Source organism: Cyclopterus lumpus, chromosome 19 (assembly GCF_009769545.1).
Source record: "Cyclopterus lumpus isolate fCycLum1 chromosome 19, fCycLum1.pri, whole genome shotgun sequence".
Lineage (NCBI taxonomy): Eukaryota > Metazoa > Chordata > Actinopteri > Perciformes > Cyclopteridae > Cyclopterus > Cyclopterus lumpus.
In genome coordinates this window covers 6,146,730-6,163,833 of record NC_046984.1, presented here as the reverse complement: position 1 = coordinate 6,163,833, position 17,104 = coordinate 6,146,730, and the positions used below count along the sequence as shown (strand labels likewise).

The 17,104-nt window shown below is 42.9% G+C and overlaps 1 protein-coding gene across 1 annotated transcript in view; it reads right to left on the bottom strand.

Moving 5' to 3' along the window:
- The window catches only part of snx29 (sorting nexin 29), a 107,270-nt gene that overhangs the window by 77,337 nt on the left and 12,829 nt on the right, over positions 1 to 17,104 (bottom strand). Inside the window, exons 12-14 of the mRNA XM_034558472.1 lie at positions 15,662 to 15,725; positions 14,850 to 14,978; positions 3,283 to 3,368 (exon numbers count right to left, since the gene is read on the bottom strand). Coding sequence (XP_034414363.1) covers positions 3,283 to 3,368; positions 14,850 to 14,978; positions 15,662 to 15,725 — 279 coding nt within the window. The remainder of the gene's footprint in view (positions 1 to 3,282; positions 3,369 to 14,849; positions 14,979 to 15,661; positions 15,726 to 17,104) is intronic.

Genomic DNA, 17,104 nt, shown 5'->3' with positions numbered 1-17,104 from the left:
CTGACCTGATATCGATCTCCTCAGCGAAGCCCAGCCAGTACTTAACAGGTTAATAACTCCTGATCTTTATCCTGCCACTGGCAGGCCAATCTTTTTTATATATAAAGCAAAGCAGGCCAATTTCAGCCGACCACTTGGAGCGATCAGCCATGTCACAGGGAGGAGGCGAAACCCGTTCAACCGGGTTCGGTAACTCTCCCCTCGGGGAATCAGTCCCCCGGGCAAAGCAGCCGCTCAACCGTCAACCAGCCAGCCATTAAACCTCCCCACTGGGAGGTGGAAACGCCTTGAAACCGTCCCAGGAGACAAGGAGCTTCCACTGAGGACGAGACGGCACGGGCTTCTCTGAGGAAACTGCTGTTTTCTTATCCAGTCAATGCCCTCGTCCCCAACCCTGGACCCCAGACCTCAGACCCCAGACCGTCTCAAGTCACGCCGTCCTGGGTTTCTCATACACTTACCATGCTCAAACATCATTTTCTTCTTTTCAGAGAATTTTATTTATGGATTGCTTTTTGGAAGTAATTTTTAAAACACATTATCTGCCATGGCATTGAGTGGACCTACTACTTCAAGAGCCGGAGCGGAGAGCGGCCATGTTCACTTGGATGTGGTTCCAGCAAAAAGTATGAAACTGGCTGCAAACATTGAGCATCTGGTTGATGGAATGCATTTCGGGGTGTGTGACATGACAAAGGCTTTAAAACCAAAGTGAAAACTAACTTGCACTATCAATATCAGAATGCATTACTGCGGAAAAAAAAAAATATATATATATATATATATGTATTGAGATGTACCGACCTCCTACTAGCATCCGTATGAGTGTGATGGATACCGCATGTGTGCAGAGGACACTTCACAGGGATTAAAAATAATAATAATTCTGCTCTTTCAAGGCCGCCGATTTATGTTTAAAAAAAAATGTAAAACTTGTTGAGACTTATTATGCTGTTCGAGAGCCACGGGAGCCGTGTAAAACTGGGTCAGTGTCGGTGTGATTATTCTACATGTGCTGCTCGGTGTCTCTCCCTGGAGACTTCTCTTCAGCTCACTCTGCTTTACAGTAAACACGACTGTCACTGTTACATGGCAAGTCCTCTGGGGTTGGGCTAATGGTTTCTCTTAATGGCATACATACACACACATACACACACACACACACATCTATCTAGAGCCTTTAACTGCTTAACTCACTTTGGTGCTACACAAATTGGAGCTGCTCTAATGTGTAATGTGTGTATGTAAAGTGTTTCATCTGCTATACAGATATGTTCAGATTTTTCTAAACGGATTCGAGCATGGAACACACACACACACACACATGCGCCGTACTGTAATACACACTCATGTCAAGAACACACAGCGTACTCCTTCTCAATAATTATCACTCCCCTGAAACATTAGAAAGGAGAGCTGTCTTCTGTGGGACGTCAGTGAGGCCGACGGCGCCTGAGGAGCGTTCGAGAGATCACGTCTGCGGCGCTATCGTTAGACAGGAGGGGTTTCAAAAAGGCAACGCGCTGATCACGGGGAAGCATTCTGACAGCATATGAAAAAGGAGCACTTGTGTATAAATTCATCCTCATCTTCTTTTCCTCCCCCCCATGATTTTTCCTCCCCCTAAACTGCTCACACACTATTCCTACTCAACTACTCCCAACACACACACACACACACACACACACACACACCAGCAGACTGTGGTAGTCAACATCAAAGTGTGATGGAACGAGGCACATCATTAGCAGGAGAAGACAGAGGCGAGGGAGGATGAAATCATTTAGACGCTGCGGCGGAGAGGGAATTACTACGGCTGTCGGGGGTGAGGGTAGCGGAAAGGAGAAGGAAAGACAAGAGGGATGCTGGAGGGGTGAAGACAGAGAGGGGAAAGGGTACGACTGATGGGGGAATGAAAAGTCAACATGAGCGAGAAAGACAATGATTGGCGGTAACACACAAGAAGGGCAAAGACAAACAAGAGGAGAGCCAGAACATGTTTGTCAAGGCTGTGCAGTTGATGGCCATTTCCTGATAATATACGTGTCTTTTCGTGTGTGTGTGTGTGTGTGTGTGTGCGTGCGTGCGTGCGTGCGTGCGTGCGTGCGTGCGTGCGTGCGTGCGTGCGTGCGTGAGTATGGGGGGGGGGGGGGAGCATTCCACTCCTCTCCGGTGCCAGTGGGCCAGGCGGCCATGTTTGACAGGCTGAACACGGCGATTGCCGGCAGCCGGGAGGGATGAAACGTGAATATGATGTTTTTTAAACATGACATGAAAAGTTGTACAGGTCTGTCCGTGGGGGTTGTAGACTCAAACTTCATCTTCGTCGTGCCCTTTCCTCTCTCCGTCTTCACCCCTCTTTCTTCTTTTTTTTTAACCGCCGATGATATTATGTTTTCTACCAAAGTTTTGCCATGTCATTTATGCCTAGATATCCCACTCTTGGCCATGGTATTGGGTCATAAATGTACATATGGCGTAAAAGAGGCACTGTACACGCACTAAAGCCCAACATCAATGTTGACCTAACATACTTGCCGTAGCCGTCTGTCTAGAAATTCTGACAAAAATCCCGTCTTAATAAACAATTCTTTCCTTCCGCCTAAAAAAAAAGTAAATGATAACAGGATCACACAAACCAAAGCTGGATTCATGTTGCGCTCTTAAAATTATTTATATCACAAAATAGTCTGTTCTTATGACCTCTTTGATCAAATGAAACATCGTTAACTTGTTATTACAAAGTTCTACATATCCCTTTACCTCTAACAAAAACATACAAGAAAACTCACAAACACATAAACCCTCCAGGGTGGCACAGATAACTGCTCTGCCTTCGATCCCCCAAAATGCAATTAGCCATTATGTGGCCCTCTATAATCTGCCTTGTTCATTTTATTTGCCTTTGATACATCGGGAGCTTATCTCACCCGTCTTTACACAGAGCACCGCTTACATCCCCCGGCAACACCAAGAACAAAGTCAAAGTTATCAACTGTACCCCAAAACTAAGAAGAAGGATGAGTCAGACCACAAGAAGGGCTTTGCGCCGTGAAAAGGGAGGTTGGTCATCTCGGCCCCCGAGAAACACATCTCAACTGATCTGGGATGAGGAGGAAACTGATGACCGCACTCATCTACAAGCATTTCAGTTTCAGAGCAAAATAGATGGACTGGGACACAGATATGAGATATAATATCAGGTGATAATGAAGCAGGATGTGTGTGTGTGTGTGTGTGTGTGTGTGTGTGTGTGTGTGTGTGTGTGTGTGTGTGTTTTACCATCATTTCCCTGGCTTCCCTCTCTCTTCAGCATCTGCACCGCCCCCACATACTTCTTCAACTGGACCTTCAGGACCTCATTCTCCCTGCAACAGACACACACAAACGCATGAACACGCACATACACAGCCACACACAGCATTTTACGTGAGGAGGCCATAACAACATTACATTGCAAGCGTTCCTTTGAAAGCATGACTTCTCGAGCATGACTTTTTAAATTTCAAATATCCTTACAGTAATTCATAACAGACGAGATTCAGACTTGTGTATTTATAAACAAATTTAAAAATCATCTCCTGACTGGTTGTCACAGTAAAGATGCTATCAAGCACAAAAGTGACAAAAGGTTATTTTTTGGGGTCCAACAACCCTGAGAGCTGCATCGAGCCAGCAGCAGGAAGCTGTTTACTGTTTTATGACAGCATGCAGCAGAGCGACACAGTGTGAAACTTGCTGTGACATCTTGTCACCTGTGGAACAGTGGAAATAAAATCCAGGTGGTCAGACTGAGCTTTTAAAATCCACAAACAACAAAACGTCAGTCCGGTCTTCACGCTTGATATTAATAGGAACCTTTGATGACTGTAATCAGATTATTTATGGAGGTCCAGGTCGAAAAGAACTAAACATGCATTGAGGACCAGATCATCAACAACAGCTGGACTGACTTATATAAACTATATATTCAAACGATAACTCATTTTTGTGAATCCAAACAGGAAGCCGGGTAGTAAAATATAAAACTGGAAATCGGCTTCTCTGAAAAACACATCTCTTAAGGGCATAACTCACTGAGCACACACACGTCTTCCAAATCTCAACAACGTGTAATGTGGACCTGCGGGTCAAGCCAGTTGGTTGATGGTTGATTCAACGCCAAAACGGCGAACCCAAAAAAGAAACTAAGTAAAGGTCACACAGTTAAGTTGTACAAAACAAGCATAAGAGAAAGGTCTCCATGCGACCCCATGCACAGTCGCCTACGTGCAGCCTGGAGAGGCATAATGTCAGCGGCAGTCCAAAATTGTTTATCAAGCTACTGATGCAAGGCAATATGTTACTATGAATGTTTAAGCATGTAAATTAGGTCCAATGCAAGTACTTTGGCCGGTTTGCAATCACTACTGTTTGAACACTTTTGGGTGGAGCGCTGCTGTTCCTCGTCCGAGGCTCCTTAGCTCAGCATCCAACGTATTGGAGAGCGCGTGCGTCCAACTGTGTGGCGACAGTTTTGGGAAAGACCGTTTCCTGTTTGAAAAAGATGGCGATGCCCTCATCCACAAATCTAGAGATGGTTTTCTGGGGCCATCCTGTCGGCTGAGTCGTTAAGATGTAAACGGTAACCACCTTTAGCCCGAGACGCCCTTGACTCTCCCTAAAAGCACCAATGAGAGGGAGCGGTTTTCCTAGCTCGGAGGGGAGGCTTGACCGACTGGACTGGTCCTGACCTCAACCAACACATTTGGAATGGGATCTTGCACCCACGGCAAGTTGTTGCTCCTAATTGTTGTGGAAAACCATCCCAGAGGATGTTGTGCTGTTGTACTGAAACACTAACATTAAAAAGAATTTGGTTAAGTTTGTGGATCGTGATCCACCTTGAAAAACATTGTGATATTATACATTTGCCATATCGCCAACACCGTATAATGTTCATATCAAAATCTGCAGGCTGTGAGGAGCCTAGACAAAAGGTTGCTACAATAAGTCTTCTTCTACGTCTGCCTCCATGTAAATGTTAAAAGAGGCTTGTGTTCTGAGAGGAAAACTGACTTTCAGTGTTCTGCATCTCAGAAAGAAAGAAAAAGCATTTATAAATGTGATCCAGCCACAGGAGATAAAAGACACTGTTTGGGTAGAAGAAGCCAGTTAATGGTCAGAGTTACGCCTCAGTTAAACTGCAGTCCAACATTAGCATCGCTCAGAGCAGCGGTGGTGTGTATGTGTGTGTGTGTGTGTGTGTGTGTTAGGAAGCAGATGAGGACGCAAACACAGAGACAGAGTGATGAAGAAACAGAGTGAGAGACAGAAGCAGTCTCTCTACAAGTCGTAACCGGTTGAACATCATCGACTGGTGAGGAAATCAATCAGCGTTGGAGTGGGCCTTTATGCCCATGGCAGTTAAATTTAACAGCCTTTGTCTTGCTCCGCCGCCCCCCGCCCGTCATTCTCCACGGCTGATTTTTGGTGCCCTGCTTATCAGCCCTCAATGCAACAAAAGAGGCACCTGCCTGGAGACCATCCCAAATCCACGTGACGAGCTCTCCGAGGAGCCGTCCACGTCGCCGTTAGCGGAACCACACGCAGCCCAGACGCTGTTCCAGCCTGATTAAATTGTAGGTCATGCACAACGCTTGCTCCAAGTGCACGCTTGTGTCGGGGCTCCGGGAGAAACGCAGACATTCTGCGTCTCGTTTTACTGACAATTGGTCTCGTGTCTGTTGTTACACCAGCCGGCGGTAACAGGGAAATGTCACTGATGCTCGACGCCCAGGTGAATAAAGTACTTTTATTATACTTCCTATTGATAGCGCAATTACTTCAGCTCTTTTGTTTTATGTGTTCCTATCAGTCTTCAGACGACGTGACAGATCTGGGACTGAGTTTCTTCACAACGAATCTCACAAAAAGCACCACTTTGAATCCTGTGTCTTGGGAATAAGTAATTCTGCATGAGAAAAAAGCATAAAAGCCAACGAGGCGACTAAGACCAAAAAACCACCGACTAGCCTACTTACCAACTAAGAAGGGCCTTAGTGTTTAATATACAGAGTTTATCCATCTGTGAAGTTCTGTGGATGAATACGAGTCCTAAGACGGGTCCCGTTCGAGCCACAATGGTAGCACCAAACAGCAGATGGACAAAGTCATAATACACATAGCCAAGCAATTAGCTGCTAAAGAGCCAAACATTTCCCTAGGGGGTTGGTGGAGACCAAAAACAGAGCTACAAGGTGACAAAATATTGTACCACTCCTTACGTAAGGCTAATATTCAGATCAGAGGATCCCCAAAGTCATTAGGAGTAATACCCATGGTATCATGTGTCCAGAAACACATCTCAAAAGGCATGCTAATGTTGCTCCGTGTTTGCAGGGTATGTAAATGAGTGTGTTGGTTAACAAAGTAGGTTTAAAGACATAAGTACACTACCGTTCAAAAGTTTGGGGTCACTTAGAAATGTCCTGATTTTTCAAAGAAAAGCACTGTTTTTTTTTTCAATGAAGATAACATTAAATTAATCAGAAATACACTCTATACATTGTTAATGTGGTAAATGACTAATCTAGGTGGAAACGTCTGGTTTTTAATGAAATATCTACAGAGGTGTATAGAGGCCCATTTCCAGCAACTATCACTCCAGTGTTCTGATGGTACATTGTGTTCTTAGAAGACTAATGGATGATTAGAACACCCTTGAAAACCATTGTGCAATTATGTTAGCACAGCTGAAAACAGTTATGCTAGTGAGAGAAGCTATAACACTGCTGCAAATGGAGCATTGTTTGATGAAAGCAAAGTTTAAAGAACAAAATTAATATTTCAAATATAAATCATTATTACTAACCTTGTCAATGTCTTGACTATATTTTCTATTCATTTTACAACTCATTCGATAAATAAAAGTCTGAGTTATCATGGAAAACACGAAATTGTCTGGGTGACCCCAAACTTCTGAACGGTGTGTATATACACACACCTTCTTCACAGCAGAGGCTCTGAATGTCACAGCGGGACAAGCCAGGTGTTACAACATTAACGAGGAGTCTGTACCAGGACACCTGAGCTGGGTCACATCATTAAAAGTATTAACTACATGTTTGTATATTAATTAGCTGTTATTTTCATATAATTACCTTTAACGCTGCATTTCTTATCATTTCTATTCGAGTAAATATATTGCAGTGTTGTTTTAATAACCTGTAGTAATGGATCCAACAATGCACTGAGAGCCATTTCTAACCTGCTGCGTCCGAACCGCGTTTTAAAATTCCAGTCCATGATGTACTGACAATGTCAGCGGCGCTAATGGCTCACCACAAGCTGCCAAAAGAAATTAATTCCCAAAAGTTCTTCGGCTAATCAAGAATAATACTGTTTGTTCAGTCTTCTTTGTTCAGAGTGTCATTTATTACCACCATCCTTCATTGCATTTGAATAAATGATTCTCTGAACAAACAACACTAATTCCTTTTTCAGGTTAAAACAGACTGATAATGAACAGTTTGCTGAATTATTGATCACTCCGATACAATTGGAGTGTTTTCAATGTGCTTGCTCTTTGCAACAGTTTAGACAGAAAGCCCTGCTTGATATGAAAAAAGGTCACCTCCTGGAAGGCCATTAAAGGGGAATTATCAGTAATTAAGCATATCCGCCTATCCTGATATAAATAGGTCAGGTCTGATTATTGATTCCAATGGCATTGATTCATTAAATACCCTTTTACCTGGACTTCCTACCACCTTCTACCCAATTTATACTCGAGTAGCTCTAAGGTTTAACCCTTACATACATTCATGAAAGAAAAACCAACATCATTACATCAGATGATGCAGACAGAACTAAACAAAACCCTGACGCAGGTTTAGATCACTCCTACGTGACGACGCGCATCTACAATATAAGCGGCCTTCTGGGAAATTTGGTGAAGTGTGCACAAGCTGCTGTCAGCTGATATTGCTTGCGAGTGGGACAATGTATATTGTAGTGTACTGCAGGTTACGAGGGAACATCGCTCCGACAACAGCCGTACCTGCTCGGTATGTTTGCAAATCCAATTTCGGAGCAGAGTGATAAAACACAACCCGGAGGTGTAAAACACACCCCGTGTGTGTGTCTGCGTTGGAGCGGCTTCCCTAAGGTCAGACAGCAGCTCTTGCTGCAACACGTTAGATCAAACACAGAAGTCCTCGTCCCCCCCCCCCCCCCCCCCCCCCCCCCATGAGCAATTCCTCTGCTCATTACTGACAAGGAAACTGTCCACCTGCAGACACTTTATATTTGCTTCCTGTTTTACAGTTTTTCTTTCATTCTCCATTAATCTTGTACGCTCCCGTTTATTGCCCGGAGAAAACTCCATATTAAGTTTCTGATTTGGCCAGGTTCATTTGACACTTCCCTTTGGGGCTGCAAATAACGATTAAATTCATCATCGAGTATTCCATTCATCATTTTGTCAATTAATGTCAGAAAATGGTGAGAAATGGCCCTCAAGGTGACATTTTTTGCTGGCCAATACCAAACGCTATGCAATTTATAATTAAATAAAACAGAAGTAGCAGATCCTGACTTTTAAGAGGCTGGAAACAGCGAATGTTTGTCATTCTTTTCTCAGTGAATTGTTTGGAATAATGAATCGACCCCCTGTTACCATGGAGTCCATCCACACTGTCACGAACAGCATTACCTGAACAAAATATCAGAACTTTGGAAAAAGTGATTTCAGTGAAAACAAGTTAAAAACGCCTACATTTCACAATGTAAAAGTTAACCACAGGTGTCGACCATGAAATTAAGGAACACTGTTCACATAAAGCCCGGCCGTCTTTATTCACGGTTATACTGTTGTCCTCAGATTGTCCTCAGGTTTATGTTTTAGAAACATACATCTACGCTTGGCCAGTCTCCGTTCGCATGGCGGGACTTAGCAAAGAGTCAACTGCTTATTAAATTTGTTAAATAATTTTCCGTTGATAAAGTTGTTGATTAATCTGCTTGGGTCCCAACCTTGGCTTGCAACCTTGAGCAGTTCAACTAAGTGCTCTTCCCTTCTCAGACAGCTCCATCATTTTAATAGTTTGTAGAGGTCTGAAGATGTAAGAGACGAAGAGTCTACAGCAACAGCGGTATTTAATTAAAATTCAGTGACGTCCAGTTAGAGAGAACTTTCTCATGCAAAAGGTCACAAAAATGTCTTATTTAGTGATCTAATGATTTAGTCCCATATATATATTGATATAGTTGTATCAACGTCTGTAAAATGTTTCTTAGAATAAAGTTTGCCCTGCAAGTTTAAATTCAGTTCATTCCGGTGGTCAATCAAAAAAAGCCACGATATCAATAATATTCTTATCTTCTAAAAAGAGAAAATTGTGCGCAGGACTTTATCTGTAGTTATGGAAACCACTCGTTTCAGCTCTATTCCCCTCTCATTGTTGGCCAGTAAATAAATGCGTTAGGATTCTGATCATATTGGGCTCTTCATTTTAGATGTGAATGGGTATGTTTGCTCAAAAGATGTGTGCGTTGTCTCGTTGCGGTGCTTCACATTGACGCTTTTGATAATCATGGTCTTTTTAACTGCCCGTGGGAACAATGAAGATATATAGTAGTGTCACAGGATACAATTTACCATGCATGTAATTGTTCAGTGTGTTTTCTTGGAACGCTAAACAAGTTCCTTGAATGCCACAAAACGCTGCGCTCTGTTAAAATTGTATAATTCTCAAATATCTATCCGGATATAAGTCCAGGCCCAGATAAAATGGCAGGATGAAGTCAAACCTTTTGGTGTTGCTGGACCTAAAGTCAGAGGATCACCAAAGTCATTAGGACTCATCCCCTGGGCACCATGAATATCTGTACCAAATGTCATGGCAGCCCATCCGATGGGACCAAAGAGATGATCCGACCAACACCTTTTAGCGGAGGTTTTTTTTCTCCTTCTTCCGTTTATTTATCATGACCCTCAATCAAATGTGTCACTACTACTTATGTGCTACTACTACGCAAGTGACAGAATTTCTCCACGGTAACAGGAAAACATCACTGATAATGTCCAAAATTGTTGCTTAATATATTTAAGCCAGTGAGTAAACTTCCAGTGTTTAAATTGTATCCACACATTTGAAAAGACCGTACGCTATTAAAGACCCACTTAGGCCTAGATCTGTGTGTCGCACTCTTCTCTTCTTCAACGCCTCTTGGCGAGTTCATCATTACAAACTTAGTGTAGTGGACAACCATTATTCAGACCCACAGGACAGAGAAGGTAAAGGATGGATACCAAACAAATCTAAACCACAAAGCCCCCTGGGAGCGACAACATTGTGCAACCTTTTCTTCCTGAAAACTGGAGCAAGAAACTGCAGCTTTGGCTCTCTTGTTGGTAATGCTTTCCAATTGAGAGGGATCCATTAAGTCGTTTGGTGCTTTGCTTCTAGTGTTTGGAAGTCATCTGAAACTTTAAGTGTATTCTCTGCCTTAAGGGACAGTAAAGTTTGAAATGAGTGTGTCCAAAGTCAAGTACTTGCTCAGCATCTCTGCAGCTTAAACTGCATCCTTTGTCCAGCTGATGTGGGACCAGACCCAAACCCCCTTCTCATTAAGGGCAACCGTCTGACCCAGAAATATTGTTTGTGTGAATGCATGCTCAGAGGAGAAGCCCATTAACTACGTTAACGTTGAAGTCATCGCATCTTCTTCCACGTGAGAGGAAAGTGGGATTAAAAAGAGTGTTTGTGTGCAATAAAAAAAACAGCGAGGGAAAGAAAGACTTTGTGCCTTGGAGATGTATTTAAAGAAATTGTTACTGAAAGTGAGGGAAACGGTGTAAATATTTTGTGTGAAAGAGGGAAAGTCAGTCAAGTTTGTAAGGGTGTTTTAGAATAAAGCAAATACTGTTAGAGGCTATTAGAAAGAGAGAATGGATGTTCTCTTTAAGGAAGGAGCAAAAAAGAGTATCTCAGGGGGGAAGCTTACATTTAAAATACACCCAGTAATTACTTAAGTTGAGAGAAGCCTTGGGGGGATTCTTTTCTCTCTCCTGTACCTTCCTTGATCATCCTTGTAGTCGTCTTAATGTGCAATAAACACAGATAAATTGGCTGTTCTTCAGGTATGATCTGGTTTTGTTTGAAAGAATTCAATGAGAGGCACAAAGTGTGCCTTCAGAGACAGACAGCTCAGTCGCTGGCTAATGCTCCCGAGTGCAATTTACTGCTCAGCCTCTTCCGACAAAAAAAAAAAAAAAAGGGGAAGAAGAAAAAGAATTCAAGCATACACTCGTGTGATACTTCCAAAGGTTCAATGCTCAGAGCTCTATGAACACACATATATACATCCACGCAGGCCGAGTGACATAATTGACTTCCCAAAGAAAGAAAACAGCGAGCCTAAACACTCTAACACCTAAACTAGGCAAACTTCAGAGCCGCTCTCTCAGCCACTTCTTAGATCAGCTGTACCAGACTGCCTGGAGAAAAGACAGCAGCTCAGCCAGCTAAGAAAAAAGGCATCTGCTCCTGTCCAACCGCCCCCTCTTCCAGTGATGAGGAACCACTTCCTGGATGGAGCCCACTCGACTGGCCGCTCTCCCGTCTTCCTGCTGCCAGAGGCCTGCTTTCTGCTTTGCCAACTGACGTCTAAAAAGGGGGACAAGACTATTTAATGTCCCCAAAACTGATGTGAAGTAAACATGCGTGTCTGTGTGTGTATCTATTTTAGAAGCAACAGTTTTCTTAGTTTTTTTATGTTTTACTGTCTGTTATAAATTAGCAGTGATAGTAAGTAAATAAAAGGCGCCGTGTGGTGATGATTCTGAGAGGTGAGGACAGATATATCAAGTGGGATTTTGGTTATCATAACATATTTTAGCTGAACAATGTGTATCAAAACGCCTGTGTTTGTGTGCGTGTGCATGCGTCTTGTACATATTATGCAAAAGTAAACAAACAGAACTGAGACCCACTCATAACAATGTTGCCTTTAAATTGTGATTATTTTTCTAACAACAACAAACTTATTTAAAAATATCTGACCAAGTGAGGCTGCTTGTTGTGCTATATTTAAGTTTTCACAAATCAAAATTTACAAATTGAATTCTGTAATATATGCATTAGTGATACCGACTACCTTTCTTGAATATATTATATATATTCAAAAGTGACATTTATGTACTGAGAAATGCATTTGCTGACAGCTGGAATGTTTTGCAGTGCATTTAAATGTTCTATCCTAATCTCAGTGCTGCAGAGTAAAATGACCACCAACTGCTACTGGCTTAGCCATCATTGTCATATTACCACAGCCTGGTTTAATACTGTATTACAAAGGTATTAACTGAATTCTGTCACAATACTGATGGATAATATGGTCGATAATAGTGTGATATTTGCCTTGCCCCCGGTGAAGTTCCTCTGCAGGCGGTTTGCACGCGAACATACACGAGGCCCGCTGCAGCCTGGTAGGAGCTGAGGGTGAGCATGTGGGCTGCTATGTGTCACTGTGTTACATTTCCACGTTATATTTGGACGCCTGTGTGAGTAAGGGTCCTTCTGTACATCTGAGTTATGTGGGTGAGTAACTCAGTAAGTGAGCAGCGGGCTCATTTTAGCCCACTCCCCTCCGCCGGAGTCGACGTCAGCCAAAATCTATCTATGGCGGCGCGCTCATCCTCTGCCACCCCCATATACAGCCGGACTGAAGACACACACACACGCACAGACACGCGCACACACACACGCCACTTCCTGGGGTTTGGGTGCTGCTCTACTCTACTACGACTAGGAGAAGCACGAAAATAAGCAGATGTCTGGCAGCATCTTCCTCAAACAGCAGGACCATCTGGTGCTGAAGATAAACATTTGACCTGAACCCTTTTTTTATTCTTTTTTCTTTTTGCACAGATTAGACAATCTGTCTCAGGAACATTGCAATTAACTCGTGAGCTAGCGAGCCAACTGTCCTGTTAAGTGTGAAGATGTGTCAGATTTTATGTCAGGCTCACCGACTTCCGATTCACCCCGAGTGCGAGTGACTCACAAAGAATGGTGGGATTCATAGCAACCGTTGCAAGTAGCCTCTTTCCCTGATTGAGGCTGACAGCTTCCAGCCCTCATTCAGTGGCTAGTTGCTCCTTCAGTGGTATTTATAGCCCCTATTGATCGAGACAGATTTGGCTGAGAAGGAAAAGCAGCACTTGAGATTAAGCGGCGGACTATAGAACAGGCTTTGTGTGTCCGAGTGTGTGCGTACGGCTGTGTGGACAAGCACAATGTATGTCACAGTCATGAGGCCGTCCTTGTGCACTCCGTCTCTCGTGCCAATTCAACTCCAATAAAGTGTTCCTCGTGAACATGAAGCACGCACACACACACACACACACACACACACACACACACACACACACACACACACACTCCACTTGAGTCCCATGATCAATCCTCGCTGGTGGCTTGACTTAATGTCGGAGGCCACTATCTGAACGGAGACCTGCCTGCAGTAATCCTGCATTTAAAGGGCTCAGGGCTCGACTGATGACTTCTGGCATACAAGCAATCAATTGTAAAGGCAGTAGAGGCGACTCAACTCATTCTCAGGGAAGCGGCAGGAGGTCGCTTATTGGGATAAAAGAGTGTTTATGTGTGATTGACCGGAGGAAATGTAGCACTCCACAATGGGGTCTGAAAGGGAAAAGAATTCTCCTGATCTTCGACCTCTCATACTTTTCATCATGGATAGAGATGTTACGAAAGCATTTTTTGCTGCCCAATATAGATTCCAACACCTGAGCTTGCAATTTGAAACCAGTGTGGTAAAAACATAAACATATATATATAATTTATATTTTTAACAGCTGTATACTACTAGACCAGTATAGATGTGGACACCCCTGAAACTAAAAGCCTTGCGTACCGTCCACTGTCCACTGGCACCTCCCCGATCGGTGCTTCCCATGTGCAACTCTCAACAGAGAAGAGAAAGAAGCGAGGCGCCTTTCGGACTTCGGACGCAGTAATCTCGTCTTGCGGAACCGTTGACGGAAGCAGCCAACGAGCGAGTCGCCTCGCACGGCTCTGTCACAACAAGTGCCACGTGTTGTTGGCGTGTGGCAAAAATGAGCAGATAAATGACATGATAGCGTGATATCGAATTGGTGCATGCACTTCGCTGACTCGGCGATACCCGATCTCGCATTATAGGCTGCATCCGAGGCATTTCCAATACCGGTAACAGCGATAGTTGCACAAATATAGTCAAATGTCTGATAATGTCATATATGTGCAGGAGGTGGATGACTGCAATGCTCAGCACCAATGAGACAATCACACCATTATCAACCGTTAGGATTACGCAGGTGGAAATCTTTTGGCAACATATTCAGAGACCAGCGGACTATGGCAACTTGGATTTTCTCTGGATTTGTTATTCCAAAGCGGTCGTTGACTATTTATGTCGTTATTCATTGATTTGCGGAATATTATATTGAAAAATCAATCAACCATTCATGTCAGAAATTAGTAATCCATGCTTGTTACGATGTCCCAGAGCCCAAGGTGACATTCTCAAATGCATTTGAACAATTAAAAATCTAAGATAAGTTTACGGTAAATAAAGAAAATCAGTAAATCCTCACAATTGGGATGCAGACGGGATGAGTTGGGCTTGCAAAGGGCTTCTAGGATTATACATTATAGTTGATGACTTTATAGTTGAATTGATTAGTTGAACAAATGGCTCCACTTGTTTTTTTGGGGTGATTTCCCTTTCTTTCTTTTTTGGGGAGAGCAGCTTTATTCTTCCATATTGCAAGCTGAAATTACATCAATGAGGCTTCTTACCTGGCCAGTGTCTGGACCTTGGCCGAGTGTCTCTCCTCCAGCTCGGCCAGCTTCCTCTTCAGCAAATCAGTTTCCTGCCTCAGGCCGGCTGAGTGCTCCATCTCCCCGTCCAGCAGACTGCGAAGAGACCTGTCAAACACGTGAAGTAGATCGCGTATCTTATTTTCCCGCGGGTGATACATCCTGCACAGATCCTAATCCTCCATATTTAGACACACTAAATGTTGACATTCTGTCGATGTTATTTTTCATAAACAGTGGATCGGATAAACATTATTAAGCTTCTTTAATTGCAGTCACACTCGGCTCCGATACAAAACGCTTAAATCAGCAGCCATCTGTGATTGCATCGCTGTTATCTTAATGCCCCAAGTACAAATACAAATCACAGTTTATATGAAAGATCTAAATACGGCTTGGCAGAAGATTCACATTTATTTATGATTAATTGCAACGGTGTATAAACATACTGTGGTGTTTTTTTGGGTCAATGCGACAGACTTTTATTGAACGATAAAAGTTCACACAGCGGTCCTTTTTTCAGCTAGCTGTTAATTTGCGTAAATCACAACAGTCTCTGGTGGTTAAATGATCAAAACAGCAACACAACAAAACAGTTGGATGCCCGCGAAGACGGCGCGCGCGCACACACACACACACACACACACACACACACACACACACACGTCTCAGGATAAAAACAGAACAAGCTGGCAAAACTGTATACAGAAAGGTAATGTGACGTCTCTCTCCTGTCTGTGTGTGTGTGTGTGTGTGTGTGTGTGTGTGTGTGTGTGTGTACCCAGACATACGTGTTTTGTTCCTCCAGCTCGTCCTTCCTGTTCATCATGGCTACAATGGCCTGACGCAGCTCCACTGCAGATGAAAGAGAACAGAGTGAGATTTCTAGTAAAACTACCTCAGACACACAAAAACAAACAACTCCACACACAGCAATATGCGCAAACTAATACTAACAGTTTTCAAGTGTAGAAATAACAGAATCCCTTTTAATGTCGCACTTTTGTTCCATGCTTAAGATGAACCGTTTTGATAAAATCTGTTTTTTTACTTTTTCCATATTATACTCAATGATATCCATCTCACTCACGGAAAACACTTTTATTGCTAAAGTAGTGTAGAAGCTACTAAAAGAAGGAAGAAACTCAAACAAGATAAATGTTATGGAAGAAAAAAACTGGCTACCACTTAAACTAGTTATCAAGAAGAAAATATGAATCCAAACAACAAAGAACTAATTAACTGATCATACAGCTGGCAGCGGGACAAGGAACCCATCATCTTCTGGCTCAAAAACAGCAATTTTATTGTGTTAACAGCCAAAGTAGCCAAAACCCACATATAGCTGATGTTCGCTCTTAATAACATATTATGGACTGTTACTGTCATCCACCTCTGATCCAAAGGGGCTCTCAAAAGTACAGTCATCTTTCGATTGAATTATGTTTCGCTGAAGATGCACAATATCTGCAGCACTCGTATCCGTTTTAATAATATCATGTGATATTATTAAAATTACGTTTTCTTTGCCAGCCTGAGAAGAATGAAATGCTGAGTGCTTCATTATTTTGGGGTTTTCACAAGAACAGCAGCAGCAATTTAATTCCAATTTACAATTTGGACACCAAAGTTGTGGCAGCATATTCTGACGGGGACATGAACACGTGCACCAAATGTCACAGTGGGGTAAAAGGTCAAGACAAGGGACCACTAGAGTCCTTACGATCGGTCCTCTGGGAACCATGACTGTAGAAAATGGTGTGGCCCTCCATCGAGTAGATGTTGATATGCATCCCCGAATTGGGGAACATTTTTAAATGGTCGTTTACTGATACCAGTATCAGAAAATGACGTGTATTGGCGAGAGTACGGGTACAGGAACAGGAACCACAGCTTCCCACGATCGGCACTGCACACGTGCAAACTAGTACTACCCACCTGTGGTTAAACCCTCGCTATTTGTCCCTGGTAATACGATTACATTGTGAACAACAACAACAACAGGAGCTCAGCTAATTAACGGAGCTAACAACTGACAGTAATGGAGGTTGCATTGAGTCAGAGCATGATGCGTTCAAAATCTATTCAGTAAAACAGAGTATTAGGCGAAAGTAAATTATAACGATTTCAAGTATAATCTTTTTAAATGTTGTTGTTGTTGTTGGTGAGACACTTGAATAAATGCAGCTCTTTGGATGATATGCTTTCACAGAAATATAAATAGATAAATGAGA